General features: G+C 41.1%; 1 protein-coding gene across 1 annotated transcript in view; it reads right to left on the bottom strand.

The window, feature by feature from the left end:
• Nucleotides 1–7,637: 7,637 nt before the first annotated feature.
• The window catches only part of COLEC12 (collectin subfamily member 12), a 96,797-nt gene continuing 90,910 nt past the window's right edge, over nt 7,638–13,524 (bottom strand). The window contains exons 9-10 of the mRNA XM_002194625.7: nt 12,467–12,612; nt 7,638–11,308 (exon numbers count right to left, since the gene is read on the bottom strand). Coding sequence (XP_002194661.4) covers nt 11,289–11,308; nt 12,467–12,612 — 166 coding nt within the window. The 3' untranslated portion in view covers nt 7,638–11,288. The remainder of the gene's footprint in view (nt 11,309–12,466; nt 12,613–13,524) is intronic.

Here is a 13,524-nt window from a genome sequence, read left to right as displayed (position 1 = left end):
GAGTTGCCTAACATACAAAGTCAGTCCACCAAACAAAATATATTTCCTCCTGAATTTTTAGGTAGGATTAGTAATCTGAGGTGCCCCTGTACTTCACAGCAGTAAGGATGCTCAGGTAACAGTGTGGTTTCTAACCTGAAGATAGAGTACCCAAATGAAAAAATCTAACACCTGACTACAGCTTTCTATCAATCATACTGTTTTACGTTATATATAACTTACCTACTTAAGTTTCACATATAAATTACTTCCCTGGGTTGCCCAAGGGAACAGTAATAATTTTCCAAAGTATTCACGTGAAGGTTCCTAAGATTATTCAGGTATCTATTAGACTCTATAGAGACTAAATATAGCCACATGGAGCCTTCCTTTAAAATCCAGGTCTGGAAGAATAATTTCTGTTTCAAGAGCAGGCAGCAGGGCCGGCCATTTTCTTGGTGAAGCTGTAGATCTAAAAATGTTTTAAAATTTCTGTGGTTTCTTCACATGAGAAAAGTGTAAATCAGAGAAAGATGTGTTGCAAGAAACGCCATCTGAAGCAGAGCAAGCAGTACACAAAAATCTTATCCCAGCTTTTTGAGCTGGGGGCATTTGGTTGAAGGGGAAATTGGGAGTTGCTGGTGGTAGGATCAATCTTCCTGGAGCAGTGGTAATGCTGTTTGCAGCCAGTCAGTGTTGCCATATCTCCCTAATTCTGTGCCCATGTTCTCACAGGTAGGGGCTGGTAGACCTTAGTTTTACAGTATATATGGCAACAATGCAAGTTCATGTTTTTCTATACAGATATAGCACAACATTTTTGCTGCTTTTACAGGAGGGATAGAGCCAACCTCCGAGAGTCCTGTTCTTAAATCCTACCCCCTAAATTCTGTCTACCTACTCAGTATAGGCCTTTCATTTAAGGAGAAGCAGTAACTATTTTGGTTAGCTGCTGTCTGTTTTGTAAATGAGGCAAAGGGTGGTTTTCCTTAGTCAGTTACAAATATCTTGTGAACTAGTGCATTTTTTCTGTGTGTTTGTATTTCTACTCCATCTTTCAGCCAACTTCCTTAAAATATTTTGCAGGTGTTTCTGTGGGAATACTCACAAAACTGTTCTTTGGTTGAAAAAATTCATCAGCATCTGTAGTGGATACTGAGAGAAACTGGAGGGAAGAGTCTTTTAGGCATTGATGAATAGGACCAATGATCTGTTTAAAGCCAAGCAAAAATTTAAGTGATTTACCACATCAGGCCTTTAGATCTTTGCCAAATGTCATCAAGAAAATTGATCGTGGTGTTCATATCTCCTACAGCTCTGCCAGCCTCAGACTTTAACTATTAGAGCAAACTACTGTTTTACTTAGTAAAAAAGAAATTTGACAAGCCTTGAAGAAAAATGAACTGGTTTTGTGACAGATTGCTACACACAAAAAAATCTTGTGTGACAGTGGCAAGATTTAATACGGTTGACTCCCCTGGAGAAAGAACTCTAAAGACTGTGTTTGCAGAGAATCAGTGAATAGAGGGATGGACATCTGCTGGGTAAATCCTCTGTTGCCAGGCTATAGAGTTCTTAAAACACAGAAAATTTCATTGAGATACTTCTAACTTCTGTTGCCTAAACTACTATGGCATTCAGTGAGGGGCATGGGACAGTCTATTTTAAAACTCACAACCATGGTATGAGCACTACTAGAAAAAACTGCTGCTCCATTAAATTTAAATTCTGAAGTTGAGTGTTATACTCACCACAATGCTCTTGAAGTTTGTTTCTTCTCTCTCTCTGGTTGGCACATAAATGACATAATTTGTTCTGATATATTAGTTGCAGGATTAGAAGGCAACTCAAAAGTCCTTTAGCTGATGTTTCAATTAATGTATTTTTCAAGTGCACACACTTCATGCTCTAGAATTTAATGTTTATGCCATTATAGTTGTTGTTATTATATGAACCACACTAAATGAGGTCCAGGTTGTATGTGGTGCTGGATGGCATTAGTGGTGTTTGGGTGAGCACTCTTTGCTGTCACGTAATGATGCCACAGGTTCTGTGGGGTGGCTGAGATGTTTACACAGTGTGGCATATCTGACACAGCCAGCGACCATACCCTTGGCAGTGGGAGAAGATAGCCCTGAGCAGTAAAGCACCAAGGAATAAATGTCTGAATAAATCCCTTCTTCTTGGATTTTCATTCTCAGGCAGAATCCCTTTTGAAAAGAAGCAATGGGTATCTGATTCTGTCCTCCCACAGGTATTATATTTGGTATCTTCTCAGATGTTTAATCTCATGTGAAGGAGAAATATGTGGTGTGTGCTCCCTCCTAGTGCCTGACAGGCCTGGTTACACTGACAATAAATCACAGCAAATACTTTATTTTCGCTAAGCTGTACTTATCACATATTTTAGCTAATGATCAAAGAATTTACCAGTTCTAGGTTTGATGTAGTTTCTGGTTTTGTTTTTGTTTTTATCTTCCCAGCAGAACTTCAGCTTCTTCACCTGATTTCTTCAACTTCTTTTTCAAAATGTTCAAAAATTAGGGCTGTACCTTGCAAGATGCTGCATGTACACTGAAAAAAAGCTGGCCTAGTGTTATCTGGGGTCTTTGAGCATGGGGACACCTCTGGCTGCAGCATCAGCAGTGAAAGGGGAGAGCTGCCTCCATCAACTGTAGTACAACAGCCATGTACTTCTCAAATGGTGATTAAACTTTCAAAACAAGGCTTGCCTGGGCTCCAGGGAGCTTTTTCTTGGTGCTCCATGTGGCAGGACTATCATTCCTCATCCCATACCTATGGAGTGAGTAGCCCAGAGCATGGCCAGAGTGCTGTGGGACTCAGTTCCAGATGGGTTTGTGCAGCCTGTTACATGGTGTACACTCATTTTCACTGCCTCTCTGTGCTTGGAAAGAGAGCAGTATTCCTGGCCCTTTTCCCTGCTTTCACAGCCATATATTCATACAAGGTTTTTACCCTGGCTGGTATAATCACAAAGGAAATAGTGCAGTAGCCTTTCAAATTAAGGGAAAAGAGCAAATCAAAAGACATCAGTCTCCTGAGCCAGAGTCCCAACTACCACAGGGTTGGGAAAAATGCCATGCATGTGATTTTGCTGCATGCTAAAATAAAGGGAAGTGAAATGAAAAAATATATCACCATGTTCTTTAAAAGTTGTACCTACAGAGTTGAAGCAACCACAAGCTATGCTGTACAGATGGTTTTTCTCTTGCCAGGGAGAAGTGCAGTGAGGCCAGAGTCTTTTAATCTGTCATATATATAACTGAAGATTTGCAGTTGGAATCAGACTTGAAAATGTAAATGGCTTTTCAATTGCAGACTCTGGTCCATCATAATGGCTTTAATTCAAAGCTGTGTCTGGGTAGAACGACAACTGTTCTGCCTGTGGTTTTTCTTGCCTTGTTTTATTTTTAGAATTTTCTCATGTGTAAGATGCCACAAGATGAACGCAGACTGGGAGACCTTGTGGTGATGTCTGAAATAAATAAAATGCTCTCCTTCTCCACAAAAAGAGTTAATTCAGTGAGTGAAGAGTCCTGACCTGGACTTTTGACCACCTTCCCACTCCTGACATGACTAATCTGGATAAAATGGTATCCAGAGATCCAATCTGTCTTTGGAATTAGTTTTTTTTTTTCCGTGAAATCATCAGCTGGTGACGGCTGAGAGTCCCCAGCTTTTGCATCTTAAACTTAAAAATTGGGGAAAATCAAATCAGTGATTGGTCATTTTAAAATGCTACCAATTAAAGCAAAATCAAGGGTATTTAGAAATGAAGTGTCTTTGGTGTTCAAATTCAACAACTGTGTTTTTTTAAAAATGAAGGTACCTCCTTTTTGTATTCCCCTTTTCAGCATGTACATTTCTGCAGCTCTTGTTTATTAAAGTTTGTTTATTGAAGATCCATGTTTAACTTCACAAAATGCACCTGTTCAAATGTTGATACCAATGAGAATTTAGTATAAAAATGGGACCTGCAAGTCCAAATACTGCTGTGGATGTATTTTCCACTGCAGACAGTGTTTTGTTGCTTGGAGACCTACGGTATGTTCTTGCTTTTCTTCTTTCTTCCAAAGTTGAGTTTTGTACTTCTAATACAGATGGAAAACTAGAAAATATTACATGTTTCAAAACTTGTGTAGGAGGAAAAGGACATGTAGGAAAAACCAACCAATCACCAAAACAAAAGCCTCAATCCAGCTCCCAGAAGACCTGGAGCCACCAGGAATTTTTGTTTGTGCTGGGAAAGTATTACATGACTTCAGGCACCAACTGAATGACATGCCTTTCTTGCAAGGCGGGGATGTGTTCTTTTCACAACTGAGAATGGGAATTCCGAGAACCACGATACTGCCCCTGTTATGTTGTTTCTGAGAAGAGAGTTCCTCTGTGGTTGATCTTACTAGAAACCACAATGAGGACATCAGGGTTCATTATGCTCCTCAATCGTTCTCTGTATTTTTTTTTCATCTACTCCCTGAGCTGTCCCTTTCTATTTTTCCCTGTTCCCCTTCTGTCATCAGCTCTTCTCACTTGACCTTTATCTTTCTTATCTCCTTTCTTTGAAACACAGCAGGAAAGCAGGGTTGCCCCAGTCTGTCAGATGATGGGCCAGTGACAAGGCTGTGCCTGTAGGTAAGTTTGCTTCTACAAGCAGATAAAATGAAGCTGTCTGTTGTTCAGATAGCAGTTTGTGCTGTTCTCACAGGCAATAATCCAGGAACATTATTTGCCTGCTACAGTGCGATCGTGCAATGCCAAGGATGCTTTGTCTGATTTCCACTTCCAGGCTTTTATTTTGACATAAAAAAACAAACTGGACAAAAATACATTGTTGCCATTCAGAAAAAATAATTCATCATCTGGTTTATATGAGGGTGGGTAATAGAGATGGAATTAAAGAAATGTCATCTTTGCAATATGCCCAGACTTCTGAATAAGGATTCCTAAACAAAATCCTTCCAAAGTCACATTTCAGATTTGTAGCTTCCATCAGCAGGACCTCTGGGAGGGCTGGCAGGAGCATGGCTGCAAATACAGAAAGTTTGGAAGCAATCCTTTGAGCCTGGAATCACACTGCTGCCTGAACTGTGGATTTGTGCCTTGGCAGGACAGATAGAAAAAGTAGAAGTCACATGCTAATCTCTGAATTGGATATTTTAATCTCTTGAAGAACAAGGACCTAAGTATAACTTGAACTTAGATTCTGATCTGGTGTAAACCCAGAATAAGTATGCTTAAACTCAGATACACAGACTGATTTTTCAAATGCCTTATAAAATGTGTTACTGCCTTATAAAAAGTCAGGCACTTGTAACCTGCTCTAATTCAGCAGGAAACCACCCTTTATACCCGTGTTGTTGCTCTCTGCTCTCTTGCAACACTAACAAAAAAAGAGTATGGTGGAAACTTCCACCATTCATCGAGATGCCCAGTGTGTCCTCAGATAATCCCTTGTGGGGCTGGATGGTGGGATCAGAGCCAGGCTCTGTCATCAAGGCTCTCCAGCTGGTCAGAGGGATGTGTTTGTTCCCAACCACCCCTTACTGTGTCTCAAGATGAATGGCTCCACACTGACCACTACAATTACTTGACAGTCCCAGGAGCACTGGAACCAGAACAAATGTGTCTAAACTGGACATAATTGCATTCACTCTGGTTATTAAAAGAAGATTCCTAGTAAAGTTTTTGAAGAGCAACCAAAATTATTAAAGGGATAAAGCAACCCCTAATTATTTTTAAAGTATAAGTTGGTATGTTTTTGGGAAGATTCGTTGAAGCTGAGCTGCAGAGGAGTCAAAGGTCTCAGCAGTCCTTTAACCATCTTGTTTCTGATCAAGGGGTTTCTTGGTAATTTAGTGTCAGGTGTTAACTCTTACCCACACAGGACATTGCTCTACTCTGCTGGTGCTCTTCTGCTGTGATCACACTGTGCTCTGCTCTCCAAAACAGCAGCAGAAATGGCTGCCTCCTCTATGCAGGCTGATGGGGGAAGGACACCACTCTGTTTAATGTAGCATTGAAAAGCCCACTCCCCTAAGGTGTATGAAAAGTAATTTGCTGTATGTCAATGTTGGTTTCACTGGAAAAAGTCACTTTTGAAAAATCACTTACCTGATAAACAAAATATCTAAAATGAGTCATCAAAATTAATCACATTCTTGAAAATCTCCTTTTTCTTCCAGTCACAAAATGGGGCTGGCAATACTTACATGCCTCTGGGAAGTTCTCTGAGTAAGAAAATCATCATGGCATGCAAGATCTTCTCCAAAAAGGGCATTATTTGCCTGGTAATTTGCTTTTATTGTCTTGATCTAAAAAAACCCCAAAACATCTCCACACAAACTTCATAGCATTACACCGAGTTTATTTTGAAAAAGAAATCAAAGAATGTTTTTTTCATCTCTGAGCCAGATGGGAAGGAAAAACAAACATATTCCACCATATGAAAGAAAACAGATGAGAACTTTCAAAAACTTTTTCAGCAGTTTTTTCAGGTTTTTTTTTGTTTTGTTTTTTTCCCACTAAACAGCATGAAAAAAATGAGGTGGAGATGGTGAATGGACAAATAGGCTCTGGTTTTAGGAAGGCCTGGTTTCTGGGGGGCATGGGTTTTGTCTGTAAGGCAGTTTACCATCCCATTTATAGATGCCCAAGGTATCTCTGAGTGTGGGTAAGCAGTGGGAACCTCCTCCTCCAGCTCCTGCCCAAGCCCTGGGGAGCCCAGGGTGTCCCAGCTGCGGGGAGTGCCAGGCATGGGCAGGTGTCCCACTGCTAGTCTCTCACCTGGGTGAGCCCCAGCACCTGCACAGGGCAGTGCAGAGCCTGCTCCAGGGACAGCTCATGGAGGAGCCAATATCTCCAGAGTACACAGACACACACAGAAGTGAGAGAGGAAAACAAAGCACGGCTGGAGGCTGGAGCTGGAGACTGCTTGTTCCCTTTGGATGTGTGAGCTGCTTTGCTTTTAGGCAAGGAGCCTGCACTGGGGAAAAGTGGTTTTGTTCTCACATGTGAATCCGCTCAGCCACCTTTCCCCTACTTTCCCCTACTCCTTGCACCTCAGTTTCTTCCCACAGCCAGTGGCTGCCCTCTGACTAGCTCCTTGCCTTGCCAGTGATCAGACACCAGCTCCTGCTGCTTGCTGAAAGCAGAGTAGCTACTTGCCAGGAACAGAAAATTAAAAGAGGAGGTCAGCCATCTGAGTGAGAGGAATAGTAAAACCAGATCAGCCATTATAAACAGACAATTAAGCCATCATAATGGCTAATGTGGGGACTGATGTGACTTAGTTCAGGACATCCCTCACCTGGAGGCCCATCTGAGGTGTTTGGTGTTCTAGGACAGTAAGCAGCAAAGGGCTTCAGCCCTTCTTAAAAGTCTTGTTCAGATCAGACCTTCAAAACCATGCTCCTAGCCCCATGCACTGCAAGAACAAGGCACTAAACCTGCAATTACAGGATAAGATAGCCCCAGCCATGCTCAGAACCAGGATGGTGTAAGTGAAAAAGAAGGCTTTAATGGAAAAAAGCTTCATCAGTTTGATTTTGAATGCCTATGAATGTTCTGGGTCCACATCCCTCTGATTTCCACATCCCTCTTGGTTACACACACATGCACAGAGTTAACAACATTCATTTCCATGTCTCCACTTAGTGATTCCTTTATTGGACATTTGAAAGTATTAATTATAGACAACAAAAGAAATGGGAGTTGAGATTTATAAGCACTAATCAGCTGGAGGCATTTCCAAATAAATTAATGAAACAAGTCAGAAATGACAGTTAGAAATCCAGAACTTAATCTAAATCACAATGACTTTGTACCTTCTCTGCCTTTCCCTCTTTTTCTTCCAACAGTCACAGTGCTTGCCAGGGTATATAAACTTGCATTTAATTTTATGTATAACAAGAAGGATGATGGGAACGTGTGCTCAATATGACAAGTTACAATGCTTGTGTATAAGAAGCAAAGCAAAACTCAACCTGGGACAAAATAATTTGCTATCACTTAAAACATTCTATAAAACCTGCATTATTACTCAAACCATACAGAAATATTTGATGGGAATGTTTTCCTATTAAGGAGTGGCAAGTCTGACTTTCATGACAATTTCTTGGCCCATTCCGGTGTCCTGCTTGCGCTCCTGCCCATCTGTCCTTTCTGTGACATGTTCCTGAGCTGTCTTAACATTCTCTTGGTCCTCCCAGTGATTTCAATTCTTGTTGCCATTGGACACCTCTGTTTCCTTCCTGCAGGAATACTAGGTCAAAAGGATGGTCTGTCTCAGCACGCCTGGCTGCTCAGGCTGTATTTTAAGGATGACTGGACACATCAGGCACGCAACTGCAGCATCCCTCTTCATCCAGTTTTGTCTAACAGCTGCAGTGTTTGATTCAAGTGTGTGAACAGAGGGTGTGAGCCCAGTCACATCTCATTTTTCAGTGTCCTCAGCTTGTCATTCTTCTGGCTGGAGGACACTAGATAACTCTTGGATAATCTGATCTAGTGTATGTACTATCACTGCTGTTGCTGAATGAAGAGAAGGATGAAATCTGGGTAAGGAAGCAATACAGCTTGGGCTTAAAGAGAGCTTTCTCATTCACTTTTTTTGGTGGACAGAAGTCTGTGACATCAGTAAAAAGCATAAAGAATATAATTTAATGTGGTAGATGCTCAAAAGAAGGCAAAATAAGCCGACATTCAAAACAAGGTAGCAGTGCTTCCACTTCAGTGTACCTCTTCAAAGCTCCACTCACCAGGGTTTGTGAGGTTCTCTGGGCACATAAAATACTAGTTTTGTACATCATTATCCAAAAATAGCAGTTTGAGATTATTTCCACAGACAATGTGTAAATATATATGTAAACACTACAGCATGTGTCTGCACACAACTCCTTGGTACAGCCATTCTACCATGACAGTGCATGGTAGAATCAAGTTGTATTCAAAACCTTATGAAAAAGAAAAGGCTCGGGAAATCCAGACTGTCTGAAGACAAGCCCTGCCTCCATGTGACACAGGGTTACTGCAGCTGTAATACATAAACCTTTTTATGTACTACATAAACCAATTTTTGTGTTGTTCCTGTCTCATATCTAATTCGTACCCACAGGACAGATTCCCAAATATAACATTTTGTGTATTTTGAAAAAAAAATTAAATTGAAATTTAAAACACTGGGGGGAGGTGTAGGGAAACAGCAGTCTTTAATTGATTGATCTTAGGAGCAATATTTGAAAATCTGAAGTACAAAATCTTGTCTCTTTCCAACAGAGCTGGAGTATTTCAACAGTCTGCATTCAGCCAAGGTAAATGGCAGGTCAGGAGGCAATGGAAAAAACCTCTCCAAGAAGCCAAAACAACATCCTTCATTATAGAGCACCTGGCCATGAAAAGGGTATAAAAACTGGAAACTGGAAACAAATACCAAGGTTTCTGCTAATGAATTAACCCGCTAATTTTTAAAATTCCTGATATTCCAGATATTGCTGCCTAGACAACGGCTCATGGGACTGTGGAGGAAACTCTCTGGGTTATGGTATAATATTTTTCTTCTTTACAGCATATTTTATTTTCTTTTTTGTTTGGGAGAGAAGTATCAGTCCAAGAAAACAGAGAGATCAATTTACAAAGCACTTTGGAGAAGTGCAAGTTTATTAGACTTTTCTGAGTATGGCATGTTTTTCTCACCAAATCTTGAAATCTGTCTTAAAAACAAACATAATTCAGTGTGTGCAGCTTCTTTGTTTCTCTTTTCATAAAGTTTCTCACCTGGGCTTGACCTGCAGTATGTGTGGCAACTGCTGGGGTAGAATTACTTACAACAAGGGAGAAGGAATGAAAACATTTCAAATTGAATATTAAAAATTGCAGATTTACTTCCATGGAATTTCCTCCTGAGTGGGAGAAAGGGAGAAAGGGAGGGAGGGAGGGAGGGAGGGAGGAAGGAAGGAAGGAAGGCAGGAAGGAAGGAAGGCAGGAAGGAAGGAAGGCAGGAAGGAAGGAAGGCAGGAAGGAAGGAAGGAAGGAAGGAAGGAAGGAAGGAAGGAAGGAAGGAAGGAAGGAAGGAAGGAAGGAAGGAAGGAAGGAAGGAAGGAAGGAAGGAAGGAAGGAAGGAAGGAAGGAAGGAAGGAAGGAAGGAAGGAAGGAAGGAAGGAAGGAAGGAAGGAAGGAAGGGAGAGAGGGAGGGAGGAGGAAGGAAGGAAGGAAGGAAGGAAGGAAGGAAGGAAGGAAGGAAGGAAGGAAGGAAGGAAGGAAGGAAGGAAGGAAGGAAGGAAGGAAGGAAGGAAGGAAGGAAGGAAGGAAGGAAGGAAGGAAGGAAGGAAGGAAGGAAGGAAGGAAGGAAGGAAGGAAGGAAGGGAGAGAGGGAGGGAGGGAGGGAGGGAGGGAGGGAGGGAAGGAGGGAAGGAAAAGCTTTTAGTAAAATGGTCTTTCCATAATACCCTGATGAAACACTGGCTGTGATCAGAGCTATAATGAGTATCTAGTCCTTAGTCAACTTAATTGTTACACATGCAGACTAGACTGCACACAGTAAGGAAAACACTATCTAAAATCTGCTTAAAAAGTTATTTAACCAGAACAAATCATCTGGGAAAGTAAAAAATATTTCTAACTGGAAAAATATTTCTCTATAGCTGAGCTAGGCCTGACAGCAAACCTTAATGAATTATTAGTACCTTTATTGTTTTCTTTGGCCCCTGTGCACTATATTTGTAAAAAAAGTCAGTAAAAAAGAGAACAATTGTAAAAAGCAAATATTTTGTACAAAAATACAAAGTTTTAAAAGCTCTTAAAAGTATATTCCATATTATTGATAAGAGTTGGACTATATATATATATTTATATAAAATCTATATATTCGTGTATCTGTATAATTTTCCTACATTTGGGATTTTAGCAAATTGAGCAACTGTTTACACAGTTGCTTTATATGTTTTTCTATAAGAGTGACCAACAGTCTTACTCAGATTGATAGAATGTCTTTCCTCAGAAGACATAAGCTGCTTATGGATGTGGTTACTGGTTGGGAAGAAAATCTAAAACAGAATTAGTCCAACAGTATTTCCTGATGCTGAGGGTCAAAAGGCCTTAAATAATTAAGGATGCTGGAGAAGAATTATTGCTGAATTCCTTGATGCTGTTAAATCAGTTTTCAGTGCTTGCTTTTTTCTGTTTTCATTTTTTCTTTTCAGTTTTGGAAGTCAGTGTTGCTCTTTCCCAGGATTTTCTTCTTCTTGACATAAATTTCCTTAATATGAAGGTATCTGTAAAGTTACAGCCTATTACACTCCAAGAAGTTGCCCTACAGTATGAAAGAAAACAAGAAAAACAAAGAGAAAAAGAAATCCTGTAAAAAGCCTGTGAAGATTAAACAAATTTCCAAAAACAAAACTTTCAGAGATCAAGGTATGTAAAAAATTTGAGCAGACTGGTATTCAGATCCTGTAAGTCCTGGAGGATAAATATTTGTAAACCTCAAAGTTTTCTTAAAATAACAAATGTATGTAGGAAAACCAGGGTAAATAATATTGTTACTTACACATGGTCCTTCACTCTGGACATCCAAACAGAATTATACACACAAAGCTTGTTCAGTGCTTAGTTTTTTTCTTAGGGGACTATGGATGAGATGTAATTTTGGCTCTAGCTGACATTTATGTCTCCCTTCACTGAAATTCAACTGACAAGTTTCCAGCTGGAGGAGCCAGGCGCCCTTGGCAAAGCAATGTTTAAACAGGTTTCAGGAAGAGCCCCTCCATGAACACAAACACCAGCTTTGACCACGTTCTGTGACAATGGGGTCAGGCTCTAAGCAGCCATGGGAACCACCTGCCCTCTGCTCCTACAGAAATGCCTGTGTCAACAGAAAGAGATGCCCTGTGGCAAACACCTGGCTGACTGCTGGCCACACTGGCAGTTTATGAGTCCGTCACTCCAGCTGCAATGGATGAGATGCTTATGGCCTATGGACCCAGCTTCTCAGTCCCATGGGACATCTCCTGGGTAATGGGAATTTTAAGATCTCCTTAGCAGGCACAAAGTGCCTCCTATTGCACAAACTCTCAAAACAAAGTCTTTTTGGTTTTTGGAGGCTGGTTCCTGAGCCACCCTAAGGCCAGCTTTCCCTGTTGTGTGGCCACTGACCCTATCTATAAAGGCGGCTTCCAGTGTGGGTAGAATCTGGACCATGTGCCATATCATGCCCATAATTTTAGGCATGTGTTAAGCCTACAGGAAATGGTCAAGATTCTGAGCATTCCAGGCTATAGCCAGCTTCGAGGCTGCTTTTTCCAAGTGCAATAAATCCAGCACTTGCATCTGGATCTGAGTAGAATGGTCCACATGTGATTCCCCCTCTTCCTCAACAAGGCACTGCTGTAGCATTTGGCCAACATCTCACCTCTAGCTGTGACATTTAATATGGGTAAGATGAAATAATTAAACCAGGGGCCTTGCTTACCTTTGTCCATGTCTTTTTCACAAATGAAATTGTTAACATCTTCACAGTAGAAGTCATTCCAGAGCCCAGCATAGATCAACCCAGCGCAATCTTCCCCTGGTCCATGCCCATGATTCCAGTTATCAGGCTGCCCAGTTTTCCAGTTTCTTTCCACAAAAAAGCAAGAGATATGATTGCACAACAAAGCACATATGGCAGGTTTTCACCACAAGAAATTAACGAAAACATCATGAGATCTGTTCTGAACGGGAAACACACATTGAAACAAACAATACATGACTCTTGCTGAAAATGGAAAACAGATGTATTACAGAGAAGGGAATCTATTCAGCCTCAGGCTGCCAAAATCAGAGACCTAAATTTAGACCAATGAACTTTATTTTAGTTTCTGAGCGTACATGCACACACAGTGGGAGTGCTCCATGCTCCAAGTGTATTGCTCCATGCCTGCGAAACCTGCACACTGCATTCCTGCTGGCAGATGGGACTGAGAAGAGCCCACAAGCTCAGAGGTAATGCCAAGATGCCAACAGCCTGCCCTTGCTCACTGCAAAGCCCTCTGACTGCACCAAAGGTGGGCATCTTGGGAGGAACAGCAAAAATCCATGTGTTTGAGGACATGTGCTCAGATGGGAAGGGGATTCTGTTGACTTTTAAGAAATGCACACAGTAAATTTACACACATCTTTTGAGATCATTAGCTTTGATGGCGAAATTGAATGTAGCAAGTAAAAGATCTTGCAAGTGTTTCCTCATCCTGTTTTGGTTTAGTGAGTGAGAAACGCTTCCAAACTCAGGATTTAAAAGCTCAATTTTCCTGAGGAAACAGGTTGTTGAAGGGAGCTTGTGATTGCTGGCTGACACGGTCCATGCTCAGCTAAAAAACATGCCTGCCTGACACAGAGCGTCTAACCAGGCACCTGGGAGGACACACAGCTTTCCAGAAGTAATGAAATACTCCAAAAATCTGTAACCAACAGATGTGAGGTTATGACAGAGCACCTAAAACCGTGGTGCAGTGGAAATCTACTAAAAGCAGCACCTTAAGGAGGATCAGT

The sequence above is a fragment of the Taeniopygia guttata genome, chromosome 2 (genome assembly GCF_048771995.1).
Source record: "Taeniopygia guttata chromosome 2, bTaeGut7.mat, whole genome shotgun sequence".
In the NCBI taxonomy this organism is placed as follows: Eukaryota; Metazoa; Chordata; class Aves; order Passeriformes; family Estrildidae; genus Taeniopygia; species Taeniopygia guttata.
Note: the sequence above shows the minus strand (reverse complement) of the source record. Positions and strands in the feature narration are given on the sequence as shown.